The sequence below is a fragment of the Atractosteus spatula genome, chromosome 5 (genome assembly GCF_055471065.1).
Source record: "Atractosteus spatula isolate fAtrSpa1 chromosome 5, fAtrSpa1.hap1, whole genome shotgun sequence".
Classification (NCBI taxonomy): domain Eukaryota; kingdom Metazoa; phylum Chordata; class Actinopteri; order Semionotiformes; family Lepisosteidae; genus Atractosteus; species Atractosteus spatula.
In genome coordinates this window covers 21,917,519-21,944,720 of record NC_142710.1, presented here as the reverse complement: position 1 = coordinate 21,944,720, position 27,202 = coordinate 21,917,519, and the positions used below count along the sequence as shown (strand labels likewise).

Genomic DNA, 27,202 nt, shown 5'->3' with positions numbered 1-27,202 from the left:
AATCCTTCCTGGTTTAAAAAGCAAGTTCAGCATAACACTGCCAAACCAATTTACAGTTGTAGAAAACGAGACACTTACGGTATAGATGTTATTTCCTTACTCGACAGTAGTTACTTAATTGATTGCTATATGCACAGGTCTGAATGTCCAACACTGTTTCTTATTTCCACTATGGTACTCATCTGCACTTGAAACCAAACGTTTATCTGCATCTCATATTTAATGTACATCCTTCTCGATTTGTTTCTCTTACCTGCCTTGTTAGGAGTGATTACAAGCTGGAAAGAGACATTAAATCTCAGTTCATTCCATTTAAACCAATACCATTTATTAAAGAACAGGATAACCAGACAAAAATGTTTAAGAGTTTCACAAAATTGTAATTGCAATTATCTGCATTTTCACAAACAGAACACTGCATTAATATTCAGTTTTTTTCTCCCATCTGTTCAAAAATGTTCTAAAGATACAGGAGCTGTGTAAAGGCATCTTTGAAAAGCATCAGAAGTGGTCAAATCCTTCAGTAACATGGATTGTAAAGTGCTTTCACTTTTTAGCATTATTAAATAACCTTTTTGCATTCGAGTGCAATACACAGTTGTGCTCGCAAAGTAAAAGTAAAAAGGACAGAGCTACTGCCTCTTAATGCCAGTTGAAGGAACGGTTGACCATTCTGTAGAAGTTGTTGTTGTGTTCTCTGAAGTAAGCACGTAGCTGCTCCAGCACAGTATTGTTGACAACTGGATGGGGCCTGCCCTTTGATTCATGAAGGCATCTTTCCCTTCCATCACTGCGAATGCAATAGAACCCCTTGGTCTGATTAAAATAGAAGTTAGACGGCATTATTCTGGGAGGAAGACTGAGGAACTTCTCCACTTTTTGCAGTTCTGGCAAGGGGTCTTTTATCAGGGTATCTCCATCAACAATGTGAATTTGGTCCAGAGAGAAATATTTGAGCCAGTTTTCCATGTGGAGATCATAGAGACTCCTTTGAATAGCTTTGTATTTTGTGTTCAAAGCCCCATTTCTAATGACAATGTCCTCAATCACCTGTACTGGCTTGCGGTTTTCCAGTCTATTGTAGTAGACCTGCGTGTAGTCAGATATCACCCTTTCAGTGGGGTCCCTCAGAATCAAAAGCAATTTGATAGAACTGTTCATCTCATGGATTCTTTCTGCTGCAAGCGGAGAGGTGAAATAACCAGGCGTTTTCTCCACAGTAATTTGGTGTTCATAAGAGAAAGGCATCAAGTTCTTGTACCAGTCAAATCCTTTCACGTAGTTTTCATCCCAGTCAAAGAAATGAACCTCTGTGGCAGCCACTACAATATTGGGGTGAATATCCAGCATTTCCAGTAAAGCTCTGGTTCCTCCTTTGCGCACTCCAATGATAATGCTTTGAGGGATTCGTCTGTTTGTCCCTGGAGGTTTTACCTGCGGAGGGTAGTTTTCCGTCTCATTAGCTAGTAATCCCACTTGCAGCTTCAGTGAATCCAGTACTTCTCCTTCTGTCTGCTGAAAATACTCTTTCGGAACGGCATGTGTCTGAGCCACCAGGAAGAAAGCTGAAAATAGTAGATGGGCCATGGGGAAAAACCTAGGAAAAATGATGGAGGAGTTTAAAGAAATGGTGATTCTGCAGCAACTCCAGTTGAACCCCTGTAATCAAACCATCTGAGCAGGAAGTCTTCAGCTAGCATCTGGTGGAACGTTTGGGGATGTTGAACAGGGGAAGCAACTCTGATGCACATCTGTGAGAAACAAAGAGGGGGAAATGAATTAAACACACTTACTTAATTGCATGAGGCTGTTGCTTCGTATACAATAATTGCAGCGCTTAACTTCAGCTAGAAAATTGGCACAAGCAAGCCAAAATCATGGCTCGTTTCAATTTCTACATCTTGAAAAATATCACAGCAGGTTATTATATTTTTCAGTGCACTTTACAGCCAAGTGCACTCCAGGCTGTGTTTGAGGGCAGAAATACACACTGAACAAGCATGGCAGAAGGAAGAGAAGATCATCAAGAAAACAAAACATTGAAGAAACGTCAGCTCACCAGAGAGCTGTAACTAAAACTCAGAAGCGATAACTGTACAACATGACCATTCTCTGTAATACAACTCATTACTATGTCATAGGAGTACAGGGATATGCGGCTAGTGTGTGCTATTACCTGAAGTATGAATCTTAACATTCATACTATTCTGCTTCTGTAAATACCTTACCCATTGCTGCATTTCTTTATAGCATTACTATTTTGACCTTTACAGAATACTAGTAGGGCTGACAAGAATCAAAGCATACCAGCAGAGTCGTATCAAATGCCCTTATGTTGGTACTTCCAAGTATAAAGTATTTTGGAAAATTAACAGCAAGAGTATATGGCTGCACAACACTTTCACTGCCCCAAATATTTGCATTAAAATATCTGTTAAAAAAAATTCCAAACAACAAATGTTATATTACTTGTAAATATAAAAATAGCATTAGGGGGCAAACGATGCAATAATATAGGAAGCACATTTTGGATCATTAAAAAAATGCCTATCAATCACAGAATGCAAGAGTGAGAATATCTGCTTTGTCCCTGAAGGAAATCACATGCCAAGAATGATGGAGCAACACAGAAATTCGCTCGAAGGTCATACTTATTCCAGCATTTCCGTAGCAAGGGGCGGCCGACTGATAGATTTATATGGACCAGCTCATAAACCATCCGAGTAAGAATCTTAAGATAACAAATCCTGACGCTGTGAAATTATGTTTTAAAACAGTTATTTCATTCTAATAGTTATGTATGAAGATTTCTGATTAAGTTATAGTATTTTCAACCAATTTCTCAAAGAAGGTTTTGAATAAATTCAGAAGATAATAGCCCCTTAATTTTCCATTCTAGCCATTATTTTTAACAGGATTTAAGAAGAACTTAACAGGACATTTTTTAAAAGGAAAGAAAACCCTCTCCATCTCTAAATTCCATGTATATGTTAAATCAGAAAACATGGAACAGGCATGTAAGGCACTAAGCTTTTTACACAGCACAGGAACACCCTCAGGTCATCCTCTCTCTCATTTCTAAAGGCGGGGTTCATTACAATCCTAGCAGCAGAAAGAGAAGAGATTTGTGCCTCCTTGCAAACCCAATCTGTGAAGTTCTTGGCACGCTGCTGTAGATCACCACTCCAGAGAAACACCACTCGGAGAACGTCAGCTCAAAACCCTCGTGTCTGTTCTTTTTGGGAAGGTTATATTTTCAATTTCGAAGGGTCGCAGTGTGGCTCCAGCTCTGCTGACGCTGTGCTCGTTCTGACAAGCAGCTGTGGTAGACAAACTCGCAGGCTAAACAAGGTCTTATCTGAGTGGGTATGGAAGAGCTGTAACACAGTACTCCAGAGCAAAGGTTTTTTAATGCAGTTTAATTTTTAGAGTAGCTTCCCTGTAAGAAGAAGTTACGGCCTAAAAAACGTTGCCGCATTTTAGATCAGCACCAGGAATTTGTCTTTTGTTATGTTTTCAATGGCCTCAAAACTGAATGGGACAAATGGCCTCCTTTCATTTGTAATGTTTCCAGTGTTTGTTCATATTGCTTTTAGAGTGACAGAAGTGTTAGAAGAACACTGTAGGAGTAGTACAAATAATAAGAAATCGTTAGGCAGTTGCTGTCTCTTCCAAGCCATGACAAATCGCAAACAGACAAGTATCAGCTACTACTAGTAGAAATAATAGATGTATTGATCTTATAATAATAGTAGAAATTGTTGTTTTACTTTGTCCAGACTCATTAAAATTCTGATAGTTTTGTTCTTTGCCTCCCTTCACATGATTAAATCTACAATTAAGCATGCTGGTGCAAACAGACTAACGTAGCCTATTTTTCTTGTCTCTTATTTGACTTACAGATGATTTAAGAGATTTTCTCCAGATTGGTCGCCACACTAACATTCTGCAGAACTGAGACTTGTTGTATGAAATGAATTGTTAATGCATTACGCACTGCAAACAGTTAATGGCTGATAATATGCTGGCAGCTCTGCTTCATTGATTATGTGAGGTTAGAAGAACTAAGTGAATTGTTCATACTTGATTGTTTTCTGATTGTTTCTATTTAATTCCTCTCACATTACAGTACAGATAAATTCTTAGGCAGTCAGCCAGTAAAGCTTGTACATAAAAGGGGTGGACACTTAATGAAAAAAGACTCATATTTTGAAGTAATTAAATCACAACTAAAAAGGATTCTACACAGGTATTTCATACTAATTTCAATACTTATTACCAATATGTTTCTCCTTCACTTCACTAAAGTGTTATTCATTTTAACACTTTAATATGCAGGTTTCTAAAGCAACATGAGCTGGTGCCGAAATTATGGGTGCATCAGTCACAGCAATGGCACAATTCTTCAATGTGTTAAGGGGAAGAGTGCTGAAAACACAGCGGCATACTCCAAACATCTATCAGGACAGTTGCTAAAAAACACAAAACAACGGCCTAAAAAATTACCACACAACTGAAATCTCCGTAACCCAGTCTCAACAAAAAAGCTGATATTTATGGTAGAGCCTGCTAGTAACCAAGGCCAATGCACAGAAATGCATAACCTGATATGATGAGCACAAACACTGGAGAAGAACGTAATATGGTCTGATGAGTTGTCCATATCTGGACGAGTTTATGTTTGGAGAAGGAAAAGGAAGCCTTCAGCTCACAGGTTTCTGACTGTTAAACAGGGTGATGTATCCATTTTGGTATGGGCAGCCATCTCGTTGGAGTCACTCAGTCAGATTATTTTTCTGCAAGGTAGAATTAGGCCAATGAATAAGAAGCCTTTTAAGGTGCCCAGGTGCACTCTATGGGGCAAATATTGTTTCCTCAAAATGTTCCCCTATTCCAAGATGACAACGCCCTAGTACACCCTGATAAATGGATTCAAGAGTGGTTTCCTGAACATTGGGATGAAGTCAAACACCTTTCAGTGGCCTCCCCACAAACCAGATCTAAACATCATTGAACCTTTATGAGAAGTTCTGGGATTTCGAGTGTGGAGTAGATTTCTACCTCTTTTCAAAGAGCTTTCCCTCTTGAAGAATGACATGAAGAAACAGTTCAAAGCTTTTATAACGGTACTCCAAGAAAGATTGAAGCTGTTCTGAAGGAAAAGGGGAGGCCCAGATTCTTATGAGTTGATAAATATTCATATATTGCTTTGAGTTCCCATTATTTTGTCCAGCTCCTGTAGAAGGTTATGTGACCAAAATAAAGTTCAATGAGTCTTCCACTGGATATTTTGTGTATGGTTCAGACCAGATTTTCCTGGTCACCACAGCTGAAAAACTAGTGAGAGAATTGTGGAGGTTTATTTTAGACATTATATGCAATGGAGCCTTGATCAAAAATAAAGGCAATTTATACAAAAAAACTGAGCCTCTAAACAATTTATTCCAATCAGTTCCTTCGCTCTGGTACTGTGTCTAACGTGCACAGTAATCTATTGACTGACTTTAAGCTTTAGCTTTTTAATAAGGAAATAGAAAGCATTAATAAACATTTTCTTATGGAATGGATATCATTATCTTTTTAATTCATGTGCAGACTGCATTTTCCGTATTCTTCCCCAGAGCTGTGTGTTTTGGCATTTTTGATGAGATCTATATCTACAAACACATATGCCATTGCTCCATTTGAAACAAAATTTTAGGTTCCGTACTACCACGAAGACAAAAACAGCTTAAAATAAACTAAAGATACTAGTGTAAAACTAATAATGTTCAGCCCCAATTAATAACAAAACCTGGGTGTGGCATGCATCATTGAGTCTTTTAATCAGCTTTATCTTCAGAAATGCAATAGATACAGACTCACTGATTCAGAGCTCAGTTGGAAAGCACATTAAACTAATTACTCAGCTGGACTGATTATTTTTGAAATTCTAAAAAACCCATTAATGAAGAGACTGGATTTTCATTAATTAATTTTTTGTGTGCAAGGCAGTGGGTAACAGAATTGTGTTTTGCTCATGGGACTTAATTAGAGACGTATTAATATAAAATAATTATCAAATCAGTGGAGCTCTTAATTATTTTTCAACTGCTTCCACAATGACTAAACAAAGCTAAGGATTATCTGCTTTAATAGTTTATTTTAATATTTGTGTATTTGTTGGGCATGTGTACCTTCACACATACTGTATACAAATATTTAGGCTGTAGAGATAATATAAGTAAGAAAAAATAATACTCCCCCCACACTGTCTCTTTTGGCAACACAGTATCAGAATCGGAGTTTAATAAGGCTGAGGTACATGGTTTTACATTCACAAATTAAAGTGGTATTTTCAGAGGGAAAAGCAATGTATTGCAATACCCCAAGGCAAAGCTCTAGAGTCTTGTTACTAACACAAAGAATGGCTGCCTGAAATATGGAACAAATACTGTGGTTTGAAGTGATAGATTATATGGACATAGTAAACCAGGATCTCAGTAATACACTCCACTGCTGATTTGAGGGCTAAAAATAATGATGCAAAACAACAGCAACATACCAGGTTCCAGAGACATCTTGTCTTTAGGCAGATAGCCAATAATTGTGTTGGCTGCACATCTGTGATCACTTTATCTGTAAGATTCAACTGTATTTCTTATGTCTCACTGCATAATTCAATAGTTCGTTGCTTAATTATCCCCTGAGCTTTTTATAGCTCTTGCAACCCTTTTGTCAAAGAAAAAAACACTCAAATTTTTGTCACACAATATAACAGGTTTCAGCTGAGCTTTGAAGTTCACAGCAGATGTAAAATGCATTACGGGTCATTTGGTGCATGAATGCATTATCTGCTTTTAGCGCTTACTAAACATTTAATGGTGTATTCTTGTCCAGTGTTGGAGCTTTTGAAATAATGCAAAAGGACTGCATGTATAGAACCATGTATATTGCAATGTTTCACTTTTCTTCACAGAAAAGCACAGGTGAGGAAGTGAGTTCAAAAGCATCGTCCTTGCAATCCTAGGCGAGCTATAAGTAATAACTAATGAACAGCATGCAATTGACTACATGATGTGCTTTAATTACAGCATAATTTAAATTTTATGCATTACATGTGCAAGGATTTTCAGAATGGCTTGTGTGTTTAATTTCTTTAATCCAAGTGTTCCATATTTTTACATTGAAGACCACTGGCTGCAGGTTTTTTAGAATAAAAAAACAGATTTCCAGATCTTTGGTTTTTATTGTCTATAATAGGAAACTGAATCTTGACATCATATACTGAACCAGGTGATGTTAAAGTTTAGACGCTCAAAGTACATTCTTAATTATGCCAGATAAAAATACTGTATATAAACTAAGAGCTGAAATGAAAGTGGTGGTGGCAACTGGGAGTTGACCAAACACCAAAACTTCTATCTGTTGTATTAACTATCTGTTGGATTTTCCTTGGATAAAGAGTTAATGGTAAATCCTTCTTTCTTATATCTGTTTAAATAAAATTATCCAGGTGACACCATAACTGTGAGCAGCTGATCTAATGAAACACAGTTTGCCTTTAAGCAAAATGTTTTATAGCTTAGATAAATAATTCACACTTGCAATTTCTCAACAAATTTAAGTGCAGGAATATCACTTTTTTCCCCAGTGTTGCTGGAAGAAATAAGAGTAGAAAATGTATCACTTTACAAGGGAACTCTAACACAAAAATTACAAGCCTCATAATTTAAAGAAAAATGCTTTCAAAGGTTTTACCTAAATAGTACCAAATTTCCTTTGGGAGGCATGCACTCTAAAAAGCTTTCAAGACAATAAGCCTTGATTTATAGAGGGACACTACAGAGTGCCTTTTCTGTTCTTTAAGTAGATATTGCAGCTACACAGTTTAAACAATACAGTAAGTGAAGCTGGAAGGTAATGACTACTTTATCCAAAAGCAGCATGCTACATTCCTAAAATTATTTTGCACATAAGGTGCAAACAACAGTTCTGTTTTAAATCCATGATCACTTTATGAATCAAAATATTGTTTCCTCAAGTAATAGGGCGCAAATGTGAAATCTAAAAACACTAAATAATGTGGATCTTAAGTTTAAAATGAAGGATCATCACAAAGTATTGTGCCATAGAAAAAAAAATGTCAAATAAAAGAATGGATTTTCAACAATATTGTCAGTATACAAGGTTGTACACTTCATCTGGCTAGGTATATTTAATTCATTAACCATGAGTAGTTAATGTATTGTTTTGGTTATGGTGACCTCTCTTTTAAGGTGTTATGTTGTTTGCCATAGTATTTAAATTTAACCTAAGTGTTTGTTGCCCTCTGGGGAGGAAAAGATGAATTGCATAGAAATCACAAGACTCATCAGGTCATGATTGAAAAGCACTAAGATGAGAACAAGACAAATATTTTATATACACGTTCTCACATAAGGCTAAAACTTTAATTATAAAATGTAATAATTCTTGTTTTGGAAAATAAAGGTCACACTTTATTGAATGCCCAACATAAAGGCTAACTAGAGTGGTAGAACATCTATAATAATTTACAACAATTGCTCAAAGAAATAATAGGTCCAGTAATATTCATAATATTGTATAACATTTGTAAGTGTTGGTCATAGAAAGTGCTTGGGCAATGATTATGGTTATGGGCAGAAACAGAGCCGCAGTTATAGTTCATATTTGGGTTAGAGTTAGGACTGGGGCTTAGGGTGGTTTAGGGTCATCACAAAGACTTCTGCAGCTGTTATGCCCTTTGAAAAATGGTTATAAAGAATTATGAATGTTATTATAGTATGGTTTTGATGGGCTCTTTGTTATGTTAGTTGTTATGCTGGCTAAATTCAAATTAAAATCTTCAATGCATCAAAGTGAAAATCAGTCACAAGCTGTTTTCTTGACAGAACAAAACCTCAAGGTGCACTTTATACAACCTTCTTACTGTAAATAAGTTGCCAAATAAGTTTAAGTCTAAAGGATTTATTTTTTTGTGAATCACTATTTTTTCCCCTAAACAGCAAAATAAGAACAAAACACACCTCTCTTGCACCATACATACTACAATCAGGTACTGTATGTTTCTGTCTGAGATTCCAGCAAATGACCCTTGAGATGGTTCTAAAGCTAGTCTAGAAGTACCATGTAATAAATATTTGACCACCTGAGCAGCAGAACTCAGAACTGTCACCACCTTTCCCCACAGGCATCACGGATTCAAGCGGCAGTGACCTCCAGTGACAGGACATGTCAGGACAGGGCAGGACCCAGGGATACCAGGAGAAGGAAAGCAGAGGATCCTAACTGAGCACCAACATCTAATTTGACAGTGAGACCAGCCAACCTGATCTGTTTCTGATGCCATAGAGACCACGACTGGAGTTCTCATCTTAGTAAGAGTACTAGAAACATCCTTCTTTAGCATAACAAACAGAGAGGAAATGCATTTATAAACCACAGCCACGTGTGGACACTCCCAAAATACACATACAAAAATGATCATAGTGTCACCCGGGCAGCTGGTACATAAGTTTTCTTTTATAGCATCTACAAGGTGTTGTACACCCCATTAAAGAATATTTAAGTGAATCATTCAGTTTTATTCCTCATTGATAATAGTTTAGAAATTTAGAAATTCTGCTATGCAATATACTTCAATACCCCAAACGGGAAGAAAGAGGAAGCAAAACTAGAAGAGTTCAGCTTTGCTTTTACACCAGTGGAGAAAATGTCACACAAATCTGATGGAGTAAGATCTTAAATGGATATCGATATCATATTTTAGACAGTCAAACAATACTCTTCAAAGCAAACACTAACACAAAACATGAAGCCAGTAACCACCTCGGTATCTTAATTAATCTTAATTTTAATGCAATGACAAAAGCTAATGACGAATTCTACTGTAAGTCTGGCCAACTACAATGTCATCATATCTAGGTAACTGTGGTCATAATAAATATAAATCATTCTCCTTAGTGCTTTAATTTCTGCTCTATCTCAAGTTTCCCCGATTGCGATTAGGGTAGTTTGAATAAATACCTAAAGGTGCTCAGGCATTTTGTTGAAGGTAAAAGCTTGCTATCTTTAAAAACATGGCTGGATGAGACCCTTCATCATTCAGGTACTGCAAATTAGATGGGCCAAATAACCCGACTTTGTTTGAAACTGATCTAATCTACTTATTAGAGTTTTAGCCAGTGAACTGTTGCTCCACACAGCTCAGTTTGCCAGATTTGGCATTTCCAGGCCACTGTGCAATCTTACCACAAGATGTAGCTAGGTTGAGCATTTGTATGCTGAAATAATCTTAATGAAGAGTTAAAAGTGAAGGTACTTGCAGGCTTTTTTATATTCAGAACCAAAACCAAACACTTCTTCTGCAGTTTACATTTTCATTTCACTGAAACTGAATCTGTAAAATGTCCAAAAGATTCCTATATGATTACACAAATTAATTACCCATGAGGTCAGAATTGTCAGAATTAAATACAAATCTCTTCTTGGAAACATATAAAATATTTGATCTCCTTAAGCCCAATTAATACATGTATTACTTACCTTACATTACACAGATAACACACGGTGTTTCTTAGTGGTGGACACGTACTGTTCAAGGTAACATTATTTCCCATTAGGCTGACATAATGTTTTAAAGCTACATAGAAAATAGAAACAGCTAAACAGATCAACTGAATTGCAAATACAAAAAAAAGCATTTTCCTGCTGTTTTCAATTAGCTTGATTAAAAATTGATCGCCATTTTCGTTAGTAAAAGCTCAATCTATACCTGGAGGATTACACTTAGCTCTGGCTTTATGGTCCAATTAACTTTTCTGTAATATCAAAATTAAAACACTTAAATTGCACATGCTTCATAGTTATACTTGAGAATAGAAGCAAATCAATAGGGTTCATTCAACATTCCGAGAGGAAATAAGAGGGGTATTTTAAGTCAACATTATGATACATAAAGTAACAAAGTATAAGTAAGACATACATAAAATGAACCAGTGAAATGTCACCGCAGTTAGCTCATGGGACTCTGTATATAGAGTGTAGGTTCAGTCCCAATTCAAGGTCACTCTATATACAGAAGTCAGAGGTCATGGATGCGTATGGAGATACTGTATGAGCAATTTAAGATTCCATCAGGCATCTCTTATTGCTTATGGATACATGCTTAAAAAATCTGGATCCATCTAAGATGTGACATGTCCTTGCACAATATTCAATACAACATCGACCCTTAAAACATCACCAGAACTAATTTCCCAACCACGAGGGAAAATATGAAACCAAGTAATGAGCCAGAAATTATGTATGGCCACACATACATTTAAACTATAAATTTCATTTTGACTTTCTACATTTTTCTTTTATTGAGGTTTACATGCCAGAGTTATTTTGGAGTCTTATATCTACTGTTTTATTGATTAAATGTTAGCATGACTGCAAACCATTTGGTTATGCAACTAATCATGTGCAGAAACTATAAAATCCCTCTTTTTTTCCCTGGTCATGGTTGAATATTTGCTTGAAATTTGCTATGTGACTATATGTCCTTAGAAAGGCAGGTGTATTTATTCGGAAATCATGTAAATAACTATTATTGCACACAAACAGAAACTATTCAACTAATTATTTAACTTATCAAAGTAATATTGTTTATCTGGAGTACTTCAGGTCATAGTAATATAGGTGAATATGTAAGCAAATTAACATATTTGTGTTTAGTTCTTGCTGACATTTAACAATAAAATTTCAATGAATAATATTCACTTTAACAAATGTAGAAACATTAATAATTCAACAAAATGGGGCATTATTGTGATGGGGTGAACACTTTTTCAAGATACTGTAGATCTTATTGATAATGAAAAGAATAGTTAAATAGTTCTCACTTGATATGACAAGTGATTGATTTAAAATGAGTTCTATTACACATTAAACATTAAAATCTACCTTTAAAACCCTTTCCCCTTAGTATAAAGAATATTTATTAGATCTCAAATTATTATTATATTTGATTCTCATTAAATACACAAAGAATAAATAAATTCATTGAGACAAACCAATGTTCACAAATGTTACAGTAAAATCTAGACTTCTAAATATAATTGTAGTATTTTATACTATGACCTTGATTTAAACTCAGAAATAGTCTCTTACAGTATGTTAGGCACATTTTTAAATTGCTTTTAGTGACGTACCTTGAGCAAGTTTTTCACACTATCAGACATTCTTTTCAGTAGGTTCATCAAACATTATCCTGAGATAGCATTGAAATATTACCCCCACCTGTGTAAAATGACATCCAATCAAATTAATGAGGTTTTTCTTTTCAACAGTAAGAACTCATTGTTATTTTATCATTGAAATTACGAGGAGATTTATTAAAGCGATACTTACAGCACTCCTGTGGCTTGTGTGTAAACTCTATATAGTTGAAGAGCTTTTCGAAAGGCTCACTCTTCACTTTGCTGGTAAGAGGAAGGTCATACTATTGAAGCACAAGTATGCTAAGTTTACCCACATCTTCACACTAATTATGTAAGGACATATACATTAGTGTCAAATGTAACCATGTTATTCAAATGTATCTGATTAGAATTTGTTAAAAAAATATTGCTGTATTTACTAGAAATAACCAATATTCTACATCACAGTGGGAATTAGTACAGCATAAAATATGGAAAAAATAATGTATTCATAAAGATATTTTTGCTAAGGTAAATATGTATTTAGGAATCAGTGATGAAACCACTTGCTTCTGTGTTGTAGTCCCTTCTGTGAATTCAACAGGCTGCCAAGAAAACTATGTGTGGAAAGCCTAGCCAGCAGTGTTGAGTGTTGAATTTCTAGAGTATGTTAAGTGTCAGCCTGAGAAGCTGGAAAATCTTTTTTTAAAGATGAATTCTGAAAACATTCATGTATGCAGGATTTCAGAAAATAAATGAATTTAGCACAACAAATGTTTGTTTTTGCACAGTAAATGTGCCATAGGCAAAAGTAAATGATGCCAAATCAGACTCAGTTCTTGACTACCAAATGAAACTCAATCATATTTGTACAAGTCCCTAATTGTCTGCATAATATGGAAACTGAATAGACTGGACTCATTCTACTCAGTTACCCAGTTTAGTAATTGATTATATATAGACAGCTCTTTAAAGGATTATCTTGCAATTTTTGGATTCTAATTACAGAAAATATAGGTTTACAAAGAAATAACATCCATCTGTTCAACTGATTGGCTTGTATAATAGACTCCAAGTACTGAAGTCTTCTGGACATATCTGCTAACCTACAGTATAGAACAGAAGAAAAGCATACGCTAATATGGACTAGATGGGTGAATATTAAGGAAAGAAAGCTATAAACCTGTCTATTAATATAGATAACATTTCTATACAACACACTGTTATTAAAATCAATTGATAGTTTTTTATTGGTTTCTGACCAGACCACAGGCAAATACTCAAATAGCAATGAGACTCAATACATACATAGAGGTTTGCTCATGGTAAATGGAAAAAAGAAGGATAATCACCTGGATATTCTAATACACTTCTATGACTATATCATTAAATGATTTACACTGGTGTTGTTCTCTGAGCAGATGAAATAGAGCAGAGTTTTACCAGCTGGCTGCAAGTCTGTCAGATGGTTTCATTCATTTACATAATAACTGGAACTAACTGAGAGTGCTAATATTCCTCTAAAAATATTCTGTTTAGCAAAGCATTACCTAATGTGGAACTTTCAGAAGATAACTTGCTGCTACAAGGCAGTGTTTCGTTTTGGCTCTGCATTGTGACATCCAGTATACATGCATTACAAGGCACAAAAAACCTTTGGACCAATTAACACCAACTAACATATTTAATATAGTAGCATGCTTAATCAAGACATTTGTATTTGATAAGTATGTAGAAATTTACAGTACTTTAAGTGAATGTGCATCAAAATTAAACTTCCTGACATTAAAAGAGTACTCAATTTAATAAACCATATATCATTGTAAACTTTTCAAACAGCCAATGGAAATTCCATTGTATATTTTCCATTTTGAATTTTTTTTTCAGAATATTTAAATAAACTAAGAAAAGCTCTCATTTGAACTAACATCTGAAAATCCAATGTTGACCTGGCTAAGTCTTTTATACTGTACTTCTGCCAGAAGAGAAGGGATATCACACACATGGGAGGGAAATGCTAGAGTTTCCCAAGCAATGTTTTTGAAAATAGTTTTACATCTTTCAATATTTACTGCAATGCATTTATGTTAGGAAAACATTTCAATTTGAAACCTTCCACGAAGCTTTCCATCAATAAATCCTGATTTTCTGTAAATAGGCTGCTGAAAGGTTTTTTAAGAAACTTAAAAAGCAACCACCCAAGTGGAACATCTTCTTCTTTGATGTTAAGGAAAAGATGGGTAAATTTCATACTATGTAGGAGTTTTGATGCAAGCCACATTATTATACATAAAGAACTGCATTGAGATGTGCCTCAGATCAACACGAAGAGCATTTTGCTAATATGTGACTTTAAAAGGAACATTATCTTAACATTATTTTCATATTGCTTTCAATCTTTTCTTCCTCTGCTTATTACATCTGTTCATGAATAAGTTATTAGGCTCTTCAGCCCCTAGCTTATTACTTGTTTCATTCTTTCTGTATCTATATAAACTTTCATGATGCGTTTATGGGAGTTATGAGACCATGAAGGTCACTATTGCAATATTTTTTTATTCTTAAGACCAAATGCTCTTTGGAAAAGTTTATTTAAATATGAAAACATATTCATAGAAGCTGCCAGACAGATGATTTACACAAAAAATATGTTGATATAACATACAGAAACTACTTGCTAACAGCTCTTCAGTCTATAGCTCACCATAATGGACAGTTTAATATTATGTATGATAAGCAATTTTGCTGGTGCTGAAATTTTAATTCCTGCATGTTTTATTGTCTGTGTGTTTATAAAAATGTACATTTTTCCACAAATAAAATGTCTGTGGTAAAGGACCACTGAGGGTGTCATTAGTGTCTAGAGGAATGATGACAGTGGTGGTGTTGTTGTTGATGACAGTATTGCACTTCAAAGCCTTACATCACGTAACACTATGACAAGGTTTTTAAATATCTGTCTCATATTAATAGAATATAATTTAATTAACCTTTCAATTGGGACAACACTCACAGTCATGAACCACTGACCTTGTAACAGGACCTTTTGAATTGCCAAAGTCTTGTTATATTAAGCATAAATGTCAACAGTTAACAGTTATTAAACATGAAAAACAGAGTATCCACTTTTTTATCTTTTTTTTTAACCAATGGTGTCTTTGGCTGAAATGTCTTACACTTCCAAGTCATCTTATAATATTGTGTTTCTCAGACATTTTTCTCTTCTCATGTAATTTTGTCATGTATCCCTAGAGCAATTTTATCTTTATGGGAAATGCAGTCATTTTTTTGAGATGCATACGAAGATAAAATGAAAGACTTCAGGCATTGATTCACTGTCTTATTTATTGAATTCCTGGAAGTTTATGTGGTGCTGAGAAAACTAAAAGAAAAATTCCCTGTCATCTCATCATGCCTCTGAAAACTTTGATGACATCTTCATAGGTATGGATCCTGGGAGACGTGAAACCCTGTATTAATTTTAACCAGTGGTATTGTGCAGAATGGCTACTGTGCAAACATGATAAATGTTGCACCATTGTCACATTTCTTTATTAAATAACACACATGTAATCCATAAGTTATAATACAGCTAGAAACAGAACAAGACAAAGAAAAATCCCACTTCATGACTCTCTCTAGTTATAGTAATGTCGTACTTACTAAGATGCTTGCTTTAGAAATGCTACAACTATAAAGCTATGCTAATGGTTATACTATTTATGTATAGATTTCCAAGACAACATTAGGAAAGAATGTACAATGTCATGTCTGTAATCCAAATATTAAATTCATTCAACAACTCCAAGTCAGCTCACATATAGTTTGTTAATAAAAACCTTCAACAGCATGTAACCAGCAACAGCTCTTTGTATAAAGAACAATGAACTACACAAATCTATGAAGAACTTACCCCTAATGGAAGGAGGTTTTACAAGAAAATTGCTTCTCCTTAAAAACATGATGTATCCTAGATCAAATTTTAATTAGCAAGTTAACCGTGTAGATATAATGACTCAGTCTTAAATTCCCTGTAATCTGCAGAACATACAATAACAAGGTAATTGTGATAATACTTTTTTCCACATTAAGTCAAATTAATGTATTTTGAGGATCCTTCTCAGATACATCTGAATAAGATGAATATTTCATAGAAAATTAAAGCAAATTATTGTAGTGCTATTTCTTAAAATTGACTTTCTCAGTTCTTAAATGGATTTTTTTCAGATATATCATGTCCTACTAAAACTAGGTTCACTTAAAAAAGTATCAGCATGTAATTACTGTTGAACATCTTTTGTTATTGTGTCCAGCCCTCCTTATACAGCTCATTATAAAAGCACTAAATAAAGGGATTAATGTTTCAGAGTCTGATTTGATACCTCTAACTTCCAGAAGTGGTTAAGTTTCATTGTTTATCCTAAACAGAAAAGTCAGCTGAGGACAAATTCTCATTTGTAATGATGGCCTTTTATGCAGCAGGGTTTTTACTGTAATAATTTCAGCAAAGCACCTTCCTTGAGGGTACAACAGCAGTATCTCATGTACCACTTGAATCCTCAGCCCTGCAGTCCAGAGCCCTAACCAATACTCTTCACTGTTGTTTGTTAGAAGCATTTCAGCTCTACACATGAAGATGCACAGCTGAAATATGGCTGATGCAGATATTCTCAAGAGGCTGTGTGCATTCTCAAAATATTTAATTTAAGGTGAGGAATTTTAATTAAATTGGTACACTAGAGGCTTTGACAGTTAACGGAGGGGAAAAAAGTGTTTTATTTCCATTAAAAGCAATTCTGTAGTCTTTGAATCCTGAGGTATGAAATTCCCAAACACAGTTGTGTAAAGAAGTGCCTATCAGTACTCAGACCTGAGATAAAATTGTCTTGACTTCCCTTTTCTACAAGTCACTCAATCCAAAATCAATCAGAGGCTCTTCTGCTGTAGTACTAAACTACCCAATTCAGTAACCAGACACCTCACTCAGGATAAGGAGTTCATGTTTCACAACCTAAAATGTTGGCACACAGAAGGCTAAGTTCAGAAATTCAGATAGATCCATTTACATAAGCCATAGATGTTATTTATAGTGACACTTATATTTGTAGGATTTAAGCTCGATAAAGTATTCTCATCGCTCAAATACACTGTGACACGATGGTTTAAAACGTACCATGGACCATCCTCTAGTCTCCTGTAGTTTGTTGTGATGTGCACTTATAACACAAACAACAGAACACAAGTAAGTATGGTGGAATAAAATGGATGAAAGAGTAGTTTTACACAGCTTTTAGCATAAACCTTTGGTGCTTTAGACAGTATTCATCATTACACTGCTCTAAGTGCTGAGGATGACAAAGGACAAGGCAGTTTCAGTGTCAGCCTTTTGTGCCATCCCAAGCACACAAAAGAAAGCCCACAGGAGTATTTGTTCCTTCTAGGAAACCCCAAAGGAAGGCTTAGAGGAAGAAAGCTGGATGTAGGAGGCCTGATTTCCACTGTAACATCACTGTTTTTCAGATCTCTGAAAGTAGTGTTCAAGCAGATTGACTCCTTTATTGTACAATATGACATCTTGTCAAGCACACACCTTCAGTAATGTGCTACACTGTACTTTTATTTAAAGAGTAAAAGTAAACACATAACTATAATAGCATTTTACTGCCCCTTTTCAGAAATTAAGCTTTAAAATCGGATACTTTTTCTTTTGCTTTCTGAGCCAATTCATTAATACAAATGACAAGCCCTCTGTCTGAATCTCTCAAAAAATATAGGTCTGCTTACACTTACTTTAAAAGGTTATTACCTGTGCAACTGAACACTTTTTGTGACTAGTGTGCAGCACATGCGAAGGAACATAGTGAAATTACTCATTTGCAGTTGATTTCCTTACAGTACGTGCAAGTGGATTTCAGACCCTTCACAATGACTAAACACTCCAAATCTGGACATACTCCTGTTTGAAAAGTTTGAAACATTAAAGTTTTTTTTCTTTTATCAAGGACTTATGCCTTGAAGACACTATCTGAAACGTTTTGGCCATAATGGAAGCATGAACCTTTCAGATACATTGCAATAAGCACAAATATTCTGCTACAGTATAAGCACAGGCGAGCCACTTCACTTCAGTTTGCCAATACTTGCTTGCAGCCCATGGATGTTCCTTTTAACCTCTGTAAATTCTTGTTAAAAATTACAAGGGGGAGGAAATCAGTTTCCCTTCTGTCCTGTTAGGATGTTGTCAGTGATTTGTCAGGTTTCGGAATATTACCTGTATATATACCTGTCCTAATTCTCGTACCCCACCTTCAAAACCATTCTTTTTTTAAAATGTTTTGCTTCTAAAAATTGTGCTAGGATGATGCTTTAAAATAACTACAACTTTATTTTTTAGGGGTGAGCATTACAAGTCATTCAGTAGAGTTGTATGCATTCTGATGCTTATTTTAGCATAAGGGAAAAAACTCTTTTCAGCAATAGATTTCATACAGCAGCTCCATGCAAAAGAATCCTCTGCTCATTGATTGCTTTTTAAGTGGCTATTATAATGCAGTAGACCATGTCTCAGTTTCTATTTTGTAATAAAATGTAAAACTGTGAAATTGCTTTAAATAGATGTTTTAATACTGAAATGTATGTAAAATATTTCATCACTGTGTAATTTCTCTTATTTTCGTCTTATGTCAAAATTAGAAATCCAACATCGTGTAGTAAAATCTATTTACAGCTACATGGAAATGAAGGAGGTTTGCATATTTTGGACATTTTCATTATAAACAGTTTACATTTCATGCCATGTGCAAGTTATTGTTTGAAATTGTATGCATAAAAGATCAATTCAAAAATGCAAGATTAGATATTTTTTCCAAGGAGCACAATCATTCTATGCTTGTATTTGAACACGATAACCAAAAATTAATGATTAACCTATAAATGTAGAATGTGCATTTATTTAACTGCTCTGCATAACCAAACAAATTAATACTTAATTAAATTCAGTCAATGTTGAAATCTGGAGGTAAATGAAACAGTTTTATAAGAAGAACACAAATAATGATAACATATTTCACAAACGGGGAATATTTTATTAATGCCAATGTACCCTTTGTGGAATATATTTCTTAATAAAGTTTGTGAATTGTTACTTTTCATGTTTGTATCACCCTAATGACAAATTAAACACATTAATCCATAAAACAGTAGAAATAAACTAGCCATTTTGTTCATAGTCACATTAGAAAGAAATCATTTAATGACTCATTTATACATATTTAACTCTGATTGTGGAACCAATGGTGTAATTTAATGTGATATGAGTTTACCTTTGGGTGTTGTTTCTCATTCTGTTTCATCCAATAACATTTGACTGTAATGAAATTTACTGACTCTTTCAACTTAAAGACTTAATGCCTGTATATTCAGGTTATATACAAGAAAGGTAAACTATGGCCATTCTGTTTTTGAACTAATTTTATTCCCATATTTATTTCTGTAAACTGCTAACCTGGTGCCTCAAGGCCACTGAAGGAGATGAAATAAACCTACAAGGTGCATCTTCTTCGTTTTAAAGGCATCTTTATACTTGTTTATTTTTTTCTATGTGCTGCGAAAATACATGCCAACAAAGTGTCTCTTCATTTCTCACTTCCAGGCCACATGATACCACAGAGTTAACAAATTCTGCAGCCAAGAGCTATAAATGTAGCAATACCCTGCTGCTTTTTTATTTTGGGAAGTCTTTTAAACCTGAAATGTGTAAAAATAGAAATGCTCTTGTTTGAGTCTTTTGATTGAATGCTCAATTTATAATACATTCTAATCTGAACTCAATTCTGGTGTAATAATCAAATCTAGGAAAATAACCCTCCACTTTCAAGATTTTGCATTCTTTCCATTTATGATCTAAATATATTGACAGAAAATTAACATATTCCATAGGTGTGTAATTGAAGGCGTTGCCTAACTAATTAATGTTTCAATCTAAATGTGATTTTATGAGAGTTAAGAAGCACTATAGTTCCATTAAACTTCGCCACATCGCTGTGCTTAATTCCACCCACTCCAGAGCTTTAACATACTGCATAGTCATTGTAGCAGCCTTTCAACAGACAAGAGTTTGAAACCATGTTAGCTGAGATCAAACGAAGTGGAAAATTCACTCCCATTGTGCAATTCCTGATTAAATACAATATAAGATTTGTTCCTTAAAAGACTATCTACAGTTAAAATGGGAAATGCATTCTCTGGGTGAAGATGCATATCACGTTTAAAAAGTCACATTACATTTATTGAGTTAATTATGATATTTATGGCTTGATTTATTGCTTCTGGAGCTTTCTGTTAATATGATATCAAGCTAATGGGCAATCAACATCTCAGTGCTAAGACCACAATTTATACTATTGCCATGCCCTGCAAGAATTTAATGATTTAAGCCTGTTCATTTAATCACACATCATAAAATTACATTCTAGATTATCCAAAGTAAAGATGCATGTTTCAAGTGCAAATAAATTCAGATCTCATTTTCTCAAAGAGCAGCGTGTAGTACCAAAATTTAATTAAAGGTCTGGTCTGTGTTTTAATGTCACTAGGCAAGCCTATTCTTCAGAATGAGCCCATCAGAGGGAGTGTCGAGGTGTTAATCTAGCTGTGCCCAAGCATGTTTTACAGGATTGGTGTCCATTTTCTATAATGATAAGAACAAGTTTTTCCAATATCTGTGATGGTCCAGCAGCACTTGTTACAGTCAGACTTTGTAGTTACAGACAGCTACAAAGTTGCATTATTCCACAGAAATACAGATATGCTCCATCTCTTGCCAAGGTTAATATTAGTTCATCTGTTTATAACTCAGAACCTTCAGAAACATAGTACCATCTACCAGAGCCAAGAGCTCCACAATGGCACCTGCCTAGATTCCTAGGTGCCGAGAGCCCTACAGATGAGTAGTAGCCCTCAGTGCTGTTTCTGTATGTAGTGCCCCTTGTTTCCCCATTATACCTCACAAAGCCATTCTAAAGCATTGCTGGGTTACAGTTTTAAACTTGATATTCCCTGACAGTGTTATGATTTTACATACAGAGACTTAAAAATTACCAAATGTAATATAGTTTTATTATAGTATAATTGTTACCATTCTTTTAGAAACATGATATTATTTAAAATAAAAGAACCTGAATGAATGTCACAGAGCGAGACATAAATCATTAAAGGCCATTCTTGGATCCCCATGATGTTCTTTAGATTGGTTTGACTGAGAATTGATAGACCAAGTTTGATCTTTTAATGCCCAATTTTAAGGCTTCCTATTGCATCATTTCATATGTATAAGATGTGCATAAACCCTCCTTATAAAATGTGTCCCATCTTATCACCTTGTCAAGAAGTTCAGTTAAATTACTGCCCTCATTATCCTCAGATATCCTTGGAGTAAAGAGCCTTTGTAATATACCTTATTTCAATGCAATGCATTTAAATAAAAAAAACATTTTAAATTATTTCTTGAAATATTCTGCTCAGAGGCCAAGAGAAAGAATAAGGGCATATTTAATAAACATGAGCTAATTTTCAAGTCAAAGATCAGATGAATGTTTAAAAGTGCTTTGTTCTGGCTTCAACTACTACCAATCTGCAGGATGTGTTACAGCATGAAGTTGAACATTATAAAGGAAATTCAGGTAGGTAGCAGTGTCAGCATGCGTAGGCTGCAAAGGAACAGACAACGGTTTATTCCACGCTGAAAGGAAAAGAAGACGCACAACTGGAAAAAGGTTACACAGCCAAAACATTGTGTCTCTTTTCTTTTCCTTTCAGCATGGATTACAGTATACCTTTACCTGTTCCATTAAAAAGGGATACACACCTCTGACGAACCAACACAACACTACCTGATATGTAGTCTGTTACAGTATGTCCTGTTATAAACAGTGATAATTTGGGTTCCAATAGAAGTAGGAATCAAAACGATCTCTTTCAGATACATTAAAATACACAGTACTGCATAAATACTTTGTGAACTGTTATTAATACAAATAACAGTTCAATTGCTGGAAATAAAACTTAATGTTGTCTAACAGGAAGTATTAGAACACAGGAAAAACTCCTTTTTATCAGACAGGTATTTGCTAACATTCTTTCTTTAGTTTTAACTTTGCTTTTGCATCAACTGTAACCAACAGCATTGATGCTTCAGAATGATAATAAGCTACAAGCCAGATCCGCTGGCATTCTGTATCTAAAACCTTATCAGCCTTCAAGAAACTTTACTAAAACTGAAAGGTTGCCAAAATATTTATTGGGCTTTGAAGCAACTTTGCTTCAAGTGATGTAGAAGGTGAAAAGGAATCAATGTACTGTATCTTCCACACCATATCAATTTATTGGACCAGATTCACAGAACTGAAGCAAATATATTGGTATACTCTGCGTAGCCCCACAAATTCATAAATAATAAAATTATGTATTAATATGCAAATCAGAGTATTAGCCTAGTTCCTTGTACTGTAACTTACAGTGACTTATTCATTATGTATGACCACCTGATAGGAAGAAAGACTCTCACTGCCATCAGAGCACATACTATACCAGTGTGCTGTCTAGCTATAGGATGTTTCTCAGCCAGACATAATGTTAAGGGGGATTAACAGCGGCAGTAGCTCTAAATGCTAAAACTACTTGATAAATGAGATCTCTGGAGACTACATTAGTTATAGCTTTTCATGGTCACGTGTCTCTTCAGAGAAAAAACAATTACTTCTGTAGGATTTCATGCTTGTAAAAGCTAAAAGTAATCCTAACATTTCCCAAAAGGCTGGTCTAAAATATTGTTAGCTGCCTTCATGTCAGTCCCATCAGTGAATGGATTCATGGGATCATGATTACACCAGATGTAGGAAATCCCTATGTGTAATCTCTGCCGATGGCCTTCTGTGACCACACTCTACAGACGAAAAGCCAGAACATGCCTCTGACTAGGCATATGAATAATGCTTGCAGTTAAAACTGAAATCAAAACCATATCATCCCTGCATTTAGAATCTCCCCAAATGGTTCTTGTGTAATGTATTATAATGAACACCAAAAAGAAAATATTAATTAAAACAGGATATTGGGACATGGTGATTGGATTTGACACTCATTATGCTGGAAATATTAGAGTTTTAATGATGGCTTTTCTGTTCCAGGGAGACTTCCTTAACATTTTCTTACCAAACACAGAATACATTTACATCTTAAGATTTTGCTGTTCCCTTAGTTGTTTAGTATATTTTATTCTCAGACCAAAACCTCATACAATATTCATAAATTGATGTTTTTTTATTGAGATTGTTATTCAGATAAGCCCTTAAAGTAAAGGGAAGAAGCAACAATTAAACATTGCTCACACAAAATCATATCCTGGTAACATCTGTAGTCACAAAGGTTAAGGTAAAGGTAGTTTTCACAATTGTGCATTCTTTTTTTCTTTCACTTCAGAGTTCAATGCTTAACACTGTAATATGAACAAAAAATCAGCTGCTTCTAAAATATGTCAATATTACAGTCTTTATATGTTTGCTCAGCTAACTAAACACCATGCATTCCTTCCAACTGAACAGAATGCACAGTTTGTCTTGCAGCATGCAAACTCATACCTCAAAGCCTTCTTTTATATAGAGAAAATGCTTTGGTTTATTTTTGCATCTAGTTTCAGATAAACTGCAAACCATTGAAAGAATGCAGTGGAGTATGAAAATAATGAGCTTTCTCTCCCACTTCATTCTCCATTGCACATGTCAAATTCTGAATCCTTAAACCCCTAGTATAGCAAAGTCCAGGAGAGACTGCCCATAGAAATAGAGTTTGTTTATTTTATTTGCTAGTCCTTCCAAGCATGGTCAGTCTAGCTCAGCCACTCAACTCTTCTGCAAATGCAATGGCCTTTCTCTTTAGATGTCAACAGTGGATGTTTTCTTTAGATGTCATTTAGTCCTCAGCAAATTTTGAAGGGTAGCATTGTTCTCCCATGATAACGGGGACAAAATCAATTTTCTGCAGCGTCAGTGGTGCCTCTGAGCATTATGCAGATGAATTGAGGTCAACCTGATATAAGGACAATATGAAATTTAAATATTGCATATATACAACAGCAATATTATTTATAATATTTAAAGAAAACCTCCTGTGTTTCAAGAAATGTAGACTTACAAAGAACAAAATGATAGTCCATCATTTTGTGCACGACAGAGTATAAGTACAGTATCACAATTGTAAAATATTCATTGAGACGCAACAAAGTGATTTTACCTTCAGTCAGAAGGTGCTGAAATGGGGGAGTCATTTTCGACCTGACAACTTATGTAAATAATACATTTTGTTTTGACGCGTTTCTTTCTGAACTAACATTTAGAGATCTTACAAAAGTGTGGGAAAACAGTACTTAGTGTTCTCATGAAACAATTAGATGTTATTCACCTGGTTGATAATTTAGTTCTTTGTTTTCCTGTACAGAATGTTACATAATATACTTGTTAATGCTTTTACTATCACTGTTTTTATCAGAAACACGGACCCCAAATCAATTTATCCGCAGGCGTTTGCTTTATTGTAAGCCTACTTGACTCGAGAGTTCAAACCTATAGTTGATTTCACAGAGCCAACATATAAAAAACACCCACGTGAACCCTTTAATTATAGTGGAACATGTCGTCGATAAAATAATTATCACTCTAAATCACCTGTTAAAATATGAACCTCCGAGATTTTTTGTAGTAATACCAACCCAACATTATGTGAGACGTTAGTATGATTTTACAAATCACAGAAAAGAGAAACGACTTCAAGCCCACTTCTTTTGTTCTAACAATAGGAAGCAGATGTTAAGTTTATATTAACTACCAACCCGATATTTTATTACTGGCTTTAAAATAAGTTTTCAATGTCCTCCACTCGCCTCGTTCCACAGACCTTACACCTTTGTCTGCTGTGTTCAAGAATGTGTGCTACAGTACACACGCAGATGGTTTTAAATCCTTTCCCTATTCTCTTACTATACAGCTGGATACACAGACTGAGACAGAGTAGCATTCCATGCATTGTGTGTGATTTATTTTGTCATCAAACAAGCACAAATTAGTCGGATATCAGTCAAAATGTTCACGTATTCCTAGCTTCGGAACATCCTTCTCATTATAGTTCTTTCCCCAGGTTTTAACACCAATCACTGAGCGATATGGCCATAAAAGTTCAAGGCCTTCAAGAATACAGTGATGTATCGGTACGATTCGTATCTCTCTCTCTCTCTCTCTGGCAGGTTTCTTAAGACCTTCCAATCACAACCTTGAGTATCCTGGTTTGAAAACGTACTCTCCACATCATTCAAACCTGTTTTTCAACCGATTATCCTTATAGTTACCAAAGAAATGCAGGTTTCATCTTAAATTCATCGAGACTATTAAGATGTGTTCTCTGTGAAGTCATTGTTAAAAGAATGGATAAGCTGAATCATTTTTTTTAAAAACAGCTACTAAAATTAAACGTTTGTCAGTGTTCTTTTGATAACGCTATTTTTATCTTAATAAACACACATAAAAGTTAAGACAGCTCTTTAAACTTAAAACCTCCGAAGTATCACATCGGTACCCCACGACAATTTAAAAGCTTTACTTGCAACACCTTAAGATTTTTTTAAATGTTCGCGTAAGGATGCACTGTACATACTTCTCCAATTACTTGAAATAGGAACACCGCTTTTTTTTCCAATAACAGAAAACGAGAAGAAAAATCCATATTGCTTTACAACGAACACCGGCATTACCTTAAATGAAGTCAGTGGTTGTGAAGGAATTCGTACGAGTCATCAGTCTAGATTTAGTTGCGCCGCAGATGAACCATCGATTTCACTTTTTAACCCAGGCTGCTCAGGCTAAGGTTGCTGCTTCCGACTATACCGTCGTCTCTCTCATAGAAACGCATCACCAGCAGCAGCCGCTTCATCACTAATTAATTCAGAGTCAGAGAGGAGGGAAGGGTAGAGAAAAGGGTGCCTCTTTTCTTCAGGAGTCCTCAGTTTAACTCCGTCCCTTTCTGAAGTACAGTAGCGAAACGCACATCTCGAGGAATACGAATGCTCTTCCGTGCCTAACCAGCCACACTTGCTGAAGGAGGAGTCGCGTCAGGTGATCAGGTAAATTGGTTTTATACGAAGTGCACCTCTGGTGAAAATGAAAACTCCTGGCGTCTCTTAAACCTATCTCACATGTACAATGAAACCGCAATTTCAATTTTGACCTTTCATCTGTTTAGGAACTATGAAAAGCGGTACAGAATATTATTATAGTGGTACAGAAAGAGTTTTTTTTTTTAAGTGAGATAGTCACTATTAATGAATTCTTAGTACCGTATGTTCAAATATAGTTTGACGAGAGGAAAACAATCTAAATGCAGGCACTTCAGAAATTCTCACAAACTGCACAGCAGTGAAATCTAACTGTTCTTCAAGTTTACATTTTATCGTTTTTATTATGAAACCAGATTTAAATTATGTTTAGATTTCTGTGCGTAAATTTAGTTATAAAAATAAGACGTCCTGATCAAAACTGTGATTGTTGTCTTTTTTCTTAGCATTTTATTTACTGTTTTTGGACAGGTTGAATTTAGAGAGGTCCAAAGTGCCACCTAAGTGTGAGAGCCAGATAATAACAAATCAAAGAGTTTAAACCAGATTATCGCTGTTAACCATGCTTCTGAATTGTAATACATTCGATACAGTATGTGATTCAGACCATCTATGCTGTGTAGTTTGCTCTTATTAGAGGTCATTCATTAGTCTCCAATTGAAGGATTTAGTTTAGCGCCCTGTTGATCTTAGTAACGTCACTGTATGCATTAGCTATTAAGCATTCATTTCCAATCTGTCCAGATATGTGTTAAATTCAGGAGTCCCCAATCCTGCTCTTGGAAGGCCAGTGTGTCTGCTGGATTTTCTTATTTTTTTAAAATACCAGAACCTGAAGAGCTGGGAGAAGTCTGTA

General features: G+C 35.1%; 1 protein-coding gene across 1 annotated transcript; it reads right to left on the bottom strand.

Moving 5' to 3' along the window:
* Positions 1-306: 306 nt before the first annotated feature.
* Positions 307-26,290, bottom strand: hs3st1l1 (heparan sulfate (glucosamine) 3-O-sulfotransferase 1-like1). The gene is made up of 2 exons (XM_088917010.1): positions 25,987-26,290; positions 307-1,751 (listed from the first exon to the last, which is right to left on the bottom strand). Exon 2 carries the CDS (start codon positions 1,585-1,587, stop codon positions 643-645), a length of 945 nt encoding a protein of 314 aa, XP_088773136.1. The 5' UTR covers positions 1,588-1,751; positions 25,987-26,290; the 3' UTR covers positions 307-642.
* Positions 26,291-27,202: the final 912 nt, after the last annotated feature.

Coding starts and splice junctions, on each gene's coding strand:
- hs3st1l1 (XM_088917010.1), bottom strand. CDS start 1,587: ATGGCCCATCTACTATTTTCAGCTTTCTTCCTGGTGGCTCAGACACAT.